The sequence below is a fragment of the Seriola dumerili genome, unplaced genomic scaffold (genome assembly GCF_002260705.1).
Source record: "Seriola dumerili isolate Sdu_G_001 unplaced genomic scaffold, Sdu_1.0 BDQW01000128.1, whole genome shotgun sequence".
In the NCBI taxonomy this organism is placed as follows: Eukaryota; Metazoa; Chordata; class Actinopteri; order Carangiformes; family Carangidae; genus Seriola; species Seriola dumerili.
The window spans coordinates 977,106-991,216 of record NW_019174383.1 but is presented as its reverse complement, the minus strand read 5'-3'; the positions used below and the strand labels follow the sequence as shown (position 1 = coordinate 991,216).

Here is a 14,111-nt window from a genome sequence, read left to right as displayed (position 1 = left end):
TTTTATCAGCTTCATCTACCAAATAAAACAAGTGAAAGGCCCCTTTAATAAATCTGAGAGTTACATCAAGTCAGTTTTATCTATAAAGTCCAACATCTCTAATCACAAATCTGCCTCAAAGCGCTTTACAGTCTTTAAGTTCTTTATAAAAACCCCCTCGATCCACCGACCCTCGATCTGGATAAAGAAAGATATGACAGATTATAAACATTGACTGTTTGTAGAGTAAAGTCAAGAATCTCACAATCCTGCTACGATCACGTGACTGTAATTCTCTTCCCCAGATGTGTGTGTGTGTGTGTGTTGTGTTTTCTGTGTAGCGAGTGTCGTTGTGTACCTGTGGAGGCGGCTGGTCGATGGCGGACACCACCTCAGCCGGGCTGCTCTCTGGACACTCGAACTCCACTGGGACCTTCTCCTGTAACAGACGACACACGTGTGGAGCCGTGGTGTTGAATTATTAAAGTGAGCAGTTCCTTCCTTTCATGGTTTGAAGCTCCAACGGCGACATAAGAAATATTCAAAGTTTAAATCAGCTGGTTTCATGCGTCGTTACCTGTGTGTATCTCTCCAGTGTGTGTCTGAAGGTGTGTGTGTGGTAGTGCTCCAGCAGCCTCTCCTGCAGGTAGTTGTGGCAGAGCTCGGACCAGCCGGCCGCTCGCTCCTCTGCCGAGTGTCTCGGGTTCCTGAGGCCCGGCGTGTCCACCACCATCACCGAGGCTAACGTCAGCTGTTGACCGCTCAGAGCCCTGCCGCCAAGACATGTATACTGTGTATATATGTGTGATATATGTGTGTGAATCTGACGCGTGTAAACAGTCTGAGATGCCTCCGTCTACCTGTTGATGAGTGACACTATGGCGCCGAAGAGTTCCTCATAGAGTCCTGCAGCCATTCCATCGACACACTGAGCAGCCGTCAACCTGGGACCTGCAGACATCACAAAAACACTCAGAGAAACCAAATCCTACAAGGTTTGGATGGTGGGTCCAGGTGGGCGGGGCTTGGTGACTGCTTTGTTGTGACATCACAAAGTTCCAGAAGTCCTGACGGCTGGTTTTAAGGCTCAGTTTCTGAATACAGGCTGTGTGCATTTCTCTGTGGACTGAGGCTTTGATACTTTCACAGTATTAATATAGAAGCTAGACCTGATCTATAATCAATCAACACATGGACACAGACCTTTAGACATCCAACACCTGAGCTTCATGGTATGTGATGATCGCAGCTTCTCAGTGTGGCTGTGGACTTGAGTCGCTTCTGGTCTCTGAAGGATTCCCTCAACCTCAGGCCTACCTGGTTATTCCTGCTTTTCCCTCCCAGCAGCAACACCTTTAGTGAGTGTGTGTGTGTGTGTGTGTGTGTGTGTGTATGTGTGTCTCACCCTCCTCTGACTGGGCAGCAGGGTTCCTCTCTCTGCTGCCTCCGGTGGCTCTCTGCAGCAGCTGGCGGAGGTGGTGTTTGAACACGGCGGTGTGCAGCTCCTCTCCCTCGCAGCCCAGCACGCTGCTGGACACCTGGGCGCTGTCGAAATTCACAAACTGCCTCCTGCCCACTGCACAAAGGAGGGGGGAGCACAGAGTCATCGGTGAAGGCCGGTTCGGGGGGAAAACTGTGTCACTCCAGTGGTTGGAAAAAAGTCAAAAGAATCACCTCGTGCGGTGGATTATATTTGTGTCTAACGTTGTGACTAAACTGCTGATGCTTTTCGGTGTGACGCCCTCGCAGCGAGTTGTTTGTGTCAGCAGTGAAAGGATTTAAACATCAGCATCTTGCTCTCCAGGCAGCAGAGTCCAACATAAACAGATCATTTTCTGCTGATGCTGGGAAGGTTTTGGTTTCACATGAGAGGTTTCTGTGAGTGTGTCTTTGTGTGAGTGTGAAGAGGGCGGAGCCCAGATTAAACAAGGTGATGTAGTGTATTTCTTTGCACCAATCAGGATCAATCACACACACGCTTCTGTGTATGTGTGTGTGTGTGTGTGTGTGTGTGTGTGTGTGTGTGTGTATGGACCATGGTGAACCCCTAAAAGTTTGAATGCTTAAGGGTTAAGACTTGGTTTTAGGGTTGGGGATTTAGGCATTCAGTCTCCATGGTTACGGTCAGGGTAAGAGGCTAGGGAATGCTTTATGGCAATGACAAATATAGCAAAACAAAACAAAACAAAACAAAACGTGCATTAAATTCTAAATAGATGCTTCCCCTTTTTTTTCTGAACGTTAACTTTGTTGCTTATTTAGTTAATAAATATCACATATTTAGATTTAAATATAATATTTAAATCCTGGTTTAAATCTCAAGTTTTGACATGAAATATAATGAAATATCAGACTTAAACCAGGTTGTCAGAGGAGTTAAAGGACACATCGTGCAGTCAACAAGAAAAACCTTCAAGATTCACAAAGAGTAAAACAGTCAATTATAATAACAATATTGATAATGATGATGTGATAAAATAACAATAATGGAAAAGTGAATTCTTTATTTTATCCATTTTATCTTTTTAGGCAGATTACCTAACTCAGCAGGAGAAGCACAGCTTATTTCATAATGTGCTATCAGAGTAAAAATATCGTTATTAAAACAACTCATGCAAATAAATCAGACTGAAATTATATTAATACGAAGTTTAAATTTTAATAGAAATACAGTTGTTTGTGGTGTGATATTAACGTTTGTCGTTAATAAGAGATGCAGGTTTTTCTGTTTAGTTTTCTGGCTGTTGGGATCATAGTGTGTGTGTGTGTTTATGTAGAGAGGACATTTCTGTGTGTGTTTCATGGTGAGGGTTCGGTTTACTCGTTTAGTTGTGATGGACAAAGTCTGATTTAATATGTCAATTAATGTCCTCACAAATCCAGAAACACAGACGAGTGTATGTGTGTGTCTAGAGGGCTTACTAACACTGTGTGAGTGATGATGATGATGATGATGATGAGTCAGTGTTACCTCTGCAGGCCCCGGCAGCTCCCAGATGGTAAATACCAGCCAGAACGTGCCATATCGCCTTCTGCTCGCCGGCTGAGAATCCCAGCGTTTCCATGGCAGTCAGCAGCTTGGTGAAGGCAACGGACGCACGCTGCTTCTCCTCAACCTGAGCACAGACAGAGGGAGGGAGGGTCTGTCTCTTCTGTCTGTGAAAATCAGCCACTTTAATAAGGCGGAAGAACAGCTGAGTCACAATCTCATCTCCCGTCACAGCCTGAGTCTCTTCAGGATGGGTCTCTTCACTGCGTGATTTCGCCTCTTCAAAACCCCCTTTTTCTATTTTTACTCCCTCGGTACTTCACCCTAACATGAGCGCCGTGGTGACTGGAACATTATAAAGACATCACGTCCTCAATACCTCATTTGTTGGTCTGTAACAAGTCACGGCAGTGCGCTCTGCAGGATTCACCGTCTTTGTTCTCAGAGATTCTTCACAGAAATGTAAAAAAGATTTACATGAGACACACTGATTTGAAACACTTCTGCCAACCTGAGAATACAGTGATGACAGCTTCAAATGCATAAACAGAACTGAATGCTTTCCATCTGTTTTCACACTGTTCTCTCTTTTCTTTCCACATGAATACAACTACAGCAGAGTCACGGTTTCTCAAGGCCCGTGTCAGAACGTGTGACCTTCAGTCCTCTGTGCTTCTTGTGACCTGTGACTGGAATTATTATTTTCTAATTCTGCATAATAATCAGGCACATGGCCTTTCTCTCGCTGTCTTCAAAGATTTAATAACATCAAAACATCTGTCAAGGCAGGACAGAGGTCACAGCTGCTCGGCACGTCACTATTTCTTCACATTTTTATTGTAAATTTCATTTTTCTATTTATATTTAAATGACCTGACCTGCAGTACTTGCTTTGCTTTATCTTTCTTTATATTTTTCCTTCTTACTATGTTCATGGTTTTACACAAAAACACCAAAAACAAATTCCTCGTATGTGAAAAATCTACTTGGCAACAAACCAGATTGTGAATCTGATTCTGTAATGCTAGCTACGCTAACACACACACACACACACACACACACACACACACACACACACTTCTGCTACACTCACTGTACCTTGGTGGGATGAACAATGCCAAACGAGTTGGCTTCAGGGAGCTGGTGCAGCTGCAGTTCTGTCCTAATGAAGAATCAACAACAGAATTCAATTAGTGGTTTCAAATTATTAGATTATCAGTGATGGAGCAAGTAAAAGTATCAATACAACAAAATAAAAATACTCCATTAATGCACAAGGAAAACATCCTGCATTCAAAAACCTTCCATAAGTACATTTACAGAAGTAAAATATAGTGTCAGTAAAATATACGTATTACGGTAAAAGTACTTCATTTAGTCAAAGTATTACAGTAAAATTTCTTCCTGTAGTTACAGTATCACAAAAAGTACTTCCTGTACTTACAGTGTCACAGTAAAAATACTTCCTGTAGTTTAAGTATCACATTAAAAGAACTTCCTGTGGTTAAAGTATCACAGTAAAAGTACTTCCTGTAGTTTTTTCTGTAATATCTTGAGTAAGCAGTAACTATACCTGTCAGATAAATGCAGTGGAGTAAATTATATAAACTACCTTAAAATATGACTTTAGTGCAGTAGCTGATTAAATCTACTACTTCCACCTCTGGAGATTACCTCATCTCTGTGCTGAGTCCGGCCAGCATCTGTGAGAAGACCAGGAAGTTACTCTCTCCAGGGGGTTTCTGACACACTCTCCATTTGTCCAGCATCATGGTCTGAAGGAGAGGAGAGAGACGTGATTAACTTTGTATGAAAACATGTTTGACTCTGTTAAATGTGTGTGTGTGTGTGTGTGTGTGTGTTTTGCGTGCCTGCAGGTGTCCGGCGGCAGCCTGTCCGGCGTGGTTAAAGTCCAACGAGAAGACGGTGGCAAATCGAGATGAGGCGTCGCTGTGCTGGGAGCTGACGCAGCCGAAAGACTTCAGGATGGTGAACATGGCCTGCACACGCTCCACTGGTGGAAGAAAGAGGGACATTAATAAACCGCCTGCAGAGTTTGGACGTGAGTCGTCCTCCCGCCGGCTGCTGCGCTCACCGCTGACGTTCTCTCCGGTTGTACCAGCTTGTTTGAGGAGAGTGTGTGTGAAGGCTTGGCAGGCGGTGGTCTTCCCTGTCCCGCTGCGTCCCACCGCACACACGCTGTGGTCTCTCCTGGTGCCGACCATGGACACGTACACCCGTTTGACCAGGGCTGCCAGAGCAGGGGGAGCGTCCCACATAGACTCTCCTCGCCGGGACTTTGGCGTCTGGAATGAAAGTTAGTTGATAAATAGATAATTATTTGGCAGATGTTTTGATACTCAAATAATCAATTGAGTTAAAAAAGTTCAACTGAATACTTGTGTTTTTGACTTTTGGTTGGACCTAATAAGAAATTCTTACATGTCACTACAGGTTCTGGAAAACGCTGATGGACATTTTTCACTATTTTCTGACATTTTGTAGACAAATTAATTAACTGATTAATCCAAAAACTAATCAGCAGATTAATAATGGACTATGAAAGTGCCGCGGTTTGTTGTCACCTTGCTGTGGGCCTGTACCGGAGGCCAGAAGTTGACCAGGTTGGGTCCTGCGTGTGTGAGCGGCATGCTGGCTTTAGCTCGACTGGTCAGCGTGTGCAGAACTCCACATTCATTCACACTCTGCAGGTCGCTCAGATCCTCACACAGTTCCAGCTCCGAGGGGTTACACTGTGGAGGGAGGAGGAGAGGCGCTGTGAGTCCATGGAGAGGTTAAAGGGCCATTCCTCGTATTTTACACATAAGGGTCAGTTTACTTGTGATTGGAAACCTGTGTGAAAACATTTGTCTAATGTCTTTAACGCAAATGCAGCAGCAAACTGAGTGTGTGGAGTTGGATTTACAAGGAATTGTTTAATGAAAGGATGCTGTTGGTTGCATTATGGGAAATGTAGGATCCACTGTTTTTGGAACTTTTAAAAGGTCCAATATTTTAGTTTTCTTCTGTCTTTTATTTTGAAGTGTTGATCCATAAGAAGATATATTTGTGGTTTTAAGAACCAAAAATCATCTCAGTGTAGTTTTACATCTCCTCTCTCAGGCTTCTCTCTGGAGCTCTAGTAACAAGAGGTCGGTCAGCCAATCAGAAGAGAGGAGGCTCTGAGCCTCTCTCCTGATTGGCTGACTGTTTTCTGAGTGATCCAATAAAAATATAGCAGCAGATTTCAGGTAAAAACACTCAGAGAAACCAAATCCTGCAAGGTTTGGATGGTGGGTCCAGGTGGGCGGGGCTTGGTGACTGCTTTGTTGTGACATCACAAAGTTCCAGAAGTCCTGACGGCTGGTTTTAAGGCTCAGTTTCTGAATACAGGCTGTGTGCATTTCTCTGTGGACTGAGGCTTTGATACTTTCACAGTATTAATATAGAAGCTAGAGCTGATCTATAATCACACTACACATGAACAGAGACCTTTACACTGGAGGAGCTTTAAAGAAAAATGTTGGACTTAACGGCAAAGACAAAAGTAAAAGTACTTCACTTTTTTTTCTGCATTCATCAGTGGCGGAAAAAAACTTGCATAAATCTGATATTGATTCAATGATTCAAAAAATGTGTCTTATTGCTGACACTCAGCCAACAACCACTTGACCATCTTTTAATCTGTGTCTTGTGACAGACTCCCGGCTTTATGGACATGCAGCATGACATTGCTGGAGTAGCTACCTTCTCAATTTCATACTCTGTGACGTCATGCAGCGACCCATCTGTCTGGAGGCGGACCCTCACTCGGCCTTCTGGGAGTTCAGGTGTGCCTTCGTCTGGCTTCAGCTGAGTAGCTGGAATGAGAGAACGATCATCAAACTCCCTCATCGACACATCACTCGCTGTCAACAACCACAACACCTGTCATTAACCCTCAGAGCTGGATATGAGTCACACTGTCTGTGGCTGTGTGTTCATACATGTCTCTGTGAGCGAGCTTCATTTTAATCATAATTCTCTGATCCCTGCAAATTAAAGAGTCAGGGGCCAGGAGTCAGGGGCCATGTGGGAATATGAAGGTCTGATGGGATTAGAGCAGTGCAGTGCAGTAAGTGGATGGATGGACAGATGGATGGATGTGGCGGTGCTGGCTGGATGAAATGAACAGATGGATACAGAGCGGAGCCAAGCAACTGATTAGTAATATGATATGAAGGTAATATAACAGACTAGAAGATTACTAGAGATTGTGTGTGGATTACTGGACTCCTTCACTGATCCACACACACACACACATTACAGCCAAATTACAGAGACTGTTCACATGTTCACACCAGCATGGATAGTAATGTAACAATCAGTCAATTAATTAATTAAAAATGACTGACAGACAAATTAATCAGTGACAATTTTAATGATTAATTAATTGTTTAAGGAGCCAAACATTTTATTTTTTAACTTTCTCACATGTAAAAAACTGCTGTATTTACAGAACTTTAAATATTTTTGGGTGTTGGACAAAACAAGACCTGATGACATCACTCTGGGCTGTTATAACTGTTATTAATCAAGAAAATAATTGGTAAAAAAATCAATTATGAAAGGAATCACATCTTTAATTTACTCAAAAATAAAAAATCTTTAAAGTCTGTGAATATGAAAATGTAGCTTTACTTCTGTTGTAGTGTTGTGAGGCAGAAGTGAAGCTTAAAAAATGTTGACCAGCTGTTTGGTGACAAACTTTTCACCAACGTGACCAATTTTCTTATTTTCTAATTAGGCAGATTAAACATTGTGGGTTTGAGTTGTGTTTTTGTTTCGAATGTGTTGCTTTCTGAAGCAGTAATGAGTGTGTTGTATTCATGTTAGATGTTAGAGTTTTGATTGTTTTTAAATGTGTTTCAGGTTGTTTTCTGTGATGCGTCCACACAAGAAGTTCAGAATGGAGAATTTTGTAATCTGAAATGTATAATTATGATTTATGTTTGACTGACATTTACTTGCTTTACAATGGCGTGTGTGTGTGTGTGTGTGTGTGTGTGTGTGTGTGTAGGATACTGTTGTTTTCATATCTCACCGAGGGTGAAACCGTCCTTCTGGACACACCACACAGTTCCAGCTTCATACCACACGTCCCTCACCTGAGAGAGAGACAAGGACACAACAGAGGAGTGAAGATGACTCAGCTGTAATAAAGTACTGGTTTATACACGACAGAGTCTGGAGTGAGACACTGCAGTAATTATATTTTCAATATCAAACTTTAAATAAATTGGATAAATAATAAATTGATTAATTAATTATGATTAAATTAAAATAATGCATTGCAAAAATATTTTTTAACACCTGACCAACCAGAGCTCCCCCTGCTCCTCTGTTGGTTGCATTTAATTGGACAGATTTATCTTTGACGCAGCACACTGATTACTTGTCTTTAACTTGAAGCAATCCTAAAATAAATAAAAAATGAACATGTCCTACTAACAGGTTACTGTGTGTATAACAGTCTGATATATCTGACTCCTCTAGAGCTCCATTGTTTCCATCTGTTCCAACTATTAAAACACATCAGTGAGTCACACTGTTATACAGGGTGACGTTCCTTCATTATCATGAATACACACTGTAGTTTATTTTGACTCAGTCCCACACACACCGTCCTGCTACAGCACCACACCACCATATATGGATTCATCCACCGCTGAAAATAGTCCCCAACAATTTAATTCATTTGTTTACAATTTTCTAAATTTATTTTCATTTATTCATTGATTATAATTAAACAGCTAAATCATCTATAATTATTTGAGAGTTGCACAAATGATGACAGTAACATACATACCTCTCTCCTGTTATGCTCTGTTATAGCTGTGTCTGCTTGCCTTCCCTCTGGCTCCTGCCTCTCCTCCATCCCCTCCTCCTCCTTTTTCTTCTTCTCCTCCTTCTTCTTCTTCTTCTCCACCTGCTTCACCTCCTCTATTCTCTCCTCCTTCTGCTCGGCCTGTGGCGTCTTCTTGCTCTTCTTCTCCGACGTCATGTCCTGTTGCTGCTTTGGCGGCTCTGGTGTCACACCCTGTCTGGTTTCCATTTTACCGCCAGGCTCAGGAGAAACTATGTGCATCTGAGACGAGGACCTGCCGTCAGACTGGGCTGAGTTGCGTCCTTGCCTGCTGTTGCTGATTAGCTGCTCGGCCCGGAGGGACATCTCGGCCTCCAGGATCGGAGGAGTCTGATCCGGGACGAGGAACTGTTGTACAAGGTTATCACTCAGTTTGCTTGGCTGCGGGGGCAAGAATCAAGACTTAGTATCATCCTTTAAAGAAATAGTTTGATGAGAAAATCCCACTCTGATGTCTGTAGTGTGAATATGAAGTTACAACCAACAGCTGGTTAGCTTAGCTTAGCATAAAGACTGGAAACAGAGGGAAACAGCTAGCTCTGTGCAAAAGCAACGAATTCCACCTTCCAACATCAATTACATGTTATATCTCGATTGTTTAGTTCGTACAAAAACTGGAGTGTAAAAACTAAAAGTTGCAGTTTAACAGAGAGGTTCCTGTAAATTTTAGGGAGTCACTGCACACAGCCAACGAACAGGGGAAGGGGCCACCTGCAGGGGCCTTCAGGCCTGGGAGCCAATGGTAAGAGAGTTGGACAACCGTAGGCGAGGTGTATCTCTTCCTTCTGTGCCACAGTAAAAGAAAATAACCTTCTACTTTTACGGTTAATTGTCTCGAACTGAGAGCGTAACAGTATCTCTGTATAAAAAAATATGCTTTAAGTGCAATAAAAAACCAAGAGAGCCACATCAAGAGTGAAATTATTGGGTGCGACTGGTAAAATAGAACATTAACTTCATACTTTAATGATGTTAGCATTTTAACATTAACAAGGTGTAGGAAATAAAGAGAAATTTGTGCTAAGTATCAGTTAGCTAATATGCTGTTAAAGATTAGCTTGATGTATGAGCAGGAAGGAGTTAAAAGATACTCAACATATGTTTTTTAATTCCTATATTTGATGTATACATTTAGACGCTAGTATGAGTTTAGACACTGACACACACAACACAGGTTTATGTTTTGTCTTTCACATGGTTTTATAGGGCTAATAGAATGTTAGCTTCTCCAACAGGCTAACTTAGGTAATGTAACTTCTTTCACAGCTAATGCTCAACAAGAAATAATACTTTTGTGTTTCAATAATGTTTCTTTTTCACCTGACTATGTGAACAGTACAAGATAAAATGTGGAAATTAGTGAACATTTCTTCGGACAGAGCTAAGCTAGGCGTTTCCTGCTGTTTGCATTCTTTATGTGACGCTAAGCTAATTGTCTCTAGGCAAGAAAAGCAAATTAGCATATTTCCCAAAATGTCATACTCTTTAAGAAACTTGGAGAGGGGATGTGAACTTTAACAAACCACTCACTGCTTTCTCCTCCTTGACGTCCGGCTCTTTGTGTTTGGTCTCCTTCTCTGAATCTCTGACCAGCTGTTTGAGGAAGCCGCCTGGCAGCGCCGACAGAGGCGGTGGAGGTACGGCCGCCATCACCTCCTTGTTGTTCTCCTCCTTTATCTGTGGTTTGATGGATTAATGAATGCAGGGAGAGTTGGACAGAAACAGGATGTGAATATAGAGTACAGTACATTTGGTCCATGCTGCATGCTGAGATCCAAACTTCATTAAAAAACTTGGAGATTCAGTTTGGATGTAAAAAAAAAAACATGCGCACACAAGTTTTCATCATTAGCCTCCACAAACACTCACATCACATTAAAACTTAACCAGAATTACAAAACAAATATTTTAGCATTTACCTCTGTAGCATATTTGAGCTCTTATCCCTTTAATTCAAACAAAACACTTAATTATTGCCTTTATAATGATCACTGAAGTGAGGCAGTGAAAATGGACAGACCCACATTGCAGTTTACGATCAGGCTACTTGGGTTGAATTCAGATTAATATAAACAGATTATAAATGAGGTCTTATTTTATCTGTCCAGGTTTTGAGATATTTGTCTCTGACTTCATCTAATTTATTTGTGATACTCACAAATTCCATTAACAAGACTAATGCTGTGTCTCAATTTCCGTACTAACATACTCACACTTATTATTTTGAGAGCGTAAATGCTGATATGGCAACATGCAGTTAACTGTAAGTACCCGGATGCACTCAGAACGGTCAAAACAATCGGGCGTAAAACGACGGACACTCCTCACCTTCAACGGTCGCCATCTTGGCTACGGAGCAGAAGGAGGGAGCGCCAAAGTATTTTCAAACTTGAGAAAGAAGGACGACACATCGTGAGCGCAAACGGTGGCGAAATTTATATGTCGCACGACACCGAAGGCACACACAAGAAGCTAAGACTTTGAAGTGAAGTTAGCAAAATAACCGGCAGGTGGGCGACAATCGCGGTTGAGATCGTCACTTCCGGTGAGTTTACAACGTCAGTTTTTGATTTGGGACCTACACGCTACCACGATAACCCTGTTGAAATTCACGCACTACGTCAGTGAGTACACTTTATACACAGTGTACTATATAAGTGTACTGACTTAAGAAGAGAATTTGAGACACAGCATTAGACTCCATGCTATTTAATATTGATTTATTGAGCTGTTATTTAACCAGATAAATCCCACAGACCATAGCAACCTCTTGGAGACTCAAATAAGCCAAGAGCTAAGACTCCTTAAAGGGATAGTTCGGGTTTTTTGACATGGGGTGCTGCCGACTTTCCTAACTGGGAGCGCGCTGAACAGAATCTACTGTGGGTAATGTACCGACTATTCATGAGCACTGCACACAACCCCACATCAAATAATCCGAACTATGCCTTTAAAACAACAGGGAAGCATCAGCACGTGGCTCAGGCTCATGACAAACTCTTTTGAGTGGATTCTGCACATTCACTGCATTTGCTTGTCAAGCTGAGAGCAATCAGGAAAAAGGCTTATTACAAACTGTGATCTGGCCACGATAACTGACTTTTAACATCACTGAGTGTCTGCACTGCTCTGCCAGAAACACGGATACCATCAGTTATTGTTATCTTCTAGAGGACAGTGTCAAAGCTCGTCGTCTTCAACCGTATTTAAGGATCATTTTTAGTTTTCCAGTGTGTGTGTGTGTGTGTGTGTGTGTGTGTGTGTGTTTGTGTTTCCAGCTTCATGAGGAAATGTGAGTCAGCGGCTGTGACGAGCATCATGAGGGGACTGGATGTGCCGAGCGGAGAGGTGGCCAGAGGCTTGACATTTAGCTAATAGGTATCACCTGCTGACACAATAGGGAATATCATAAAGGTCAGTAGGACAGCTGTTTCACATTCTTTGAAAAGCTACAAAATGTAATCATGAGAAAACTTTGAGAGGAAATAGCTGAGTAATGCCTAATTATAACTCTTTTGGTTGTGTGAGAGTGACGGCGTCTTAACGTTGATGAGAGCGAACTGAACTCAATTAATGGATCGTGTTGAGTTTGTTTCAGCATCAGCCACCAGTGTTAATTCATCACCAAATATCATTTTCCTCCTCACACAGTTCATAAAAGTCTAGTCCTGATGCCAAATTTAGACCAGGATCCACACAAGTGTGCTTGAAAAGGCTTTTATCAGGCTGCGCACTGGATGAGTAACCAGAGGAAATGTGACAGCGATGGTAAAAACCTGCGGTAAAGTACACCACGCCGTGAACCTTAGCTGGTCTGAAGTTCAACAGAACAGATTTTAGTGGAAAGTTTTAATGTTGTAAATTGGTCCAAAAAACAGCGGTGGGAGAAGTGTTAGTGTTCAGATTCAGTACAGTAACTGTTCAAAGACAAAATAACACAGTCTCTTTTCCTGTTACGCTGCATTTTAACATTTATCATTATCATATAATTGTCACATAAGCTACAAAGTCGTGCTTTAACTTAAAAAAAACAATTTCCTTCTTTGCCTCAGTAAAAGTGCGGATCTTTAATAGGCAACTGTTCGCTGACACATTTACTGACACACGATGAAGAAAAGCAGCAATTTCTTTTTGTAGTTTTGCTTGTATAATGAACAACTGATCAATCTATCAAAATAGTTGTCGATTAATTTTCTGTCAATCAACAAATCGACTGTTGTAGCTCTAATTATGTTAGCAGTAACTTAGATTTTACATTCTACATTAATAAAACATTTGACATCGTCCAAGTTTAAATTAGTTGTTTCCAACCTTTTCAGCTTGTGAGTTGTTGAAAAACTGTGTTTAGTTGTGTCTCCGCCTCATGTCCCAAAAGGTCAACTTGTCCAACAATAGTTGAAAAAAATTACTATACATTTGTAAATCTAAACTTTATTTCTTCTTCTTTCCTCCTGAATCATCTGACGACAGATTTAAATAAATATTTTAAATTAAATAAATGAATATTTTGAGGTAGTTTACATAAGTATTTCCATTTTGTTTTACTTTATACTTCTACTGCACTACATTTAAGATGGAAATATAGTATTTATCACTCCATTACATTTATTTGGCAGGTGTAGTTACTAGTTACGTGAGATATTAAAACACATATGATAAGATTATAAACCACAATTTAACCAGTGGTTGCTGGTTGATTACCAGAATGATCCCTAAAAAGGAGAATCTGGTTGAGGCTCCTGTCATTTTTCAGATGCCTCTCAGTTGTTTTCAGTTCTACTAAAGAGACTTTTTCCCTTTAAGCTTCTCACATGAATTTATGCAAAGTGATAAAATGATCCAGTATTTCACTAAAACACAGAGGAGAGAAAAGCCCAGAACTTTGTTTCTTCTTCTTTCCTCTCCCATGAATCATCTGACGACCCCTCAGATTTATCTGGTGACCCTTCAGAAGGTCCCGACCCCTAGGTTGGAAACCGGTGGACTAAACTAATTGTATGTAAAAGTAAAGCAGCTCCACCTGGAGCAGCTACAACAGAAAATGCTGCTGAAGCATCGACGACTCAGGATCAATGATCTGATCAGAGATCAGTCACAGGAGAAAGTTCACTTTTACTTTTGTGCTTTAAGTTCATTTTGCTCACAATACTTTTACTTCAGTAGGATTTTGAGTGCAGTATTTTTTACATTGTTGTAGTAGTACTTTTTTCCCTGGCGCGGTATTATCTCTCATGGTTG

The 14,111-nt window shown here is 41.4% G+C and overlaps 1 protein-coding gene across 1 annotated transcript in view; it reads right to left on the bottom strand.

The window, feature by feature from the left end:
- The window catches only part of myo18b (myosin XVIIIB), a 36,804-nt gene extending 25,587 nt beyond the window's left edge, over window positions 1-11,217 (bottom strand). Inside the window, exons 1-15 of the mRNA XM_022748728.1 lie at window positions 11,179-11,217; window positions 10,404-10,550; window positions 8,817-9,254; window positions 8,052-8,115; window positions 6,716-6,828; window positions 5,554-5,721; window positions 5,064-5,274; window positions 4,840-4,982; window positions 4,643-4,743; window positions 4,067-4,130; window positions 2,951-3,095; window positions 1,385-1,555; window positions 840-930; window positions 557-749; window positions 338-418 (exon numbers count right to left, since the gene is read on the bottom strand). Of these exons, the coding sequence (XP_022604449.1) occupies window positions 338-418; window positions 557-749; window positions 840-930; window positions 1,385-1,555; window positions 2,951-3,095; window positions 4,067-4,130; window positions 4,643-4,743; window positions 4,840-4,982; window positions 5,064-5,274; window positions 5,554-5,721; window positions 6,716-6,828; window positions 8,052-8,115; window positions 8,817-9,254; window positions 10,404-10,550; window positions 11,179-11,217 (2,169 nt within the window). The remainder of the gene's footprint in view (window positions 1-337; window positions 419-556; window positions 750-839; window positions 931-1,384; window positions 1,556-2,950; window positions 3,096-4,066; window positions 4,131-4,642; window positions 4,744-4,839; window positions 4,983-5,063; window positions 5,275-5,553; window positions 5,722-6,715; window positions 6,829-8,051; window positions 8,116-8,816; window positions 9,255-10,403; window positions 10,551-11,178) is intronic.
- Window positions 11,218-14,111: the final 2,894 nt, after the last annotated feature.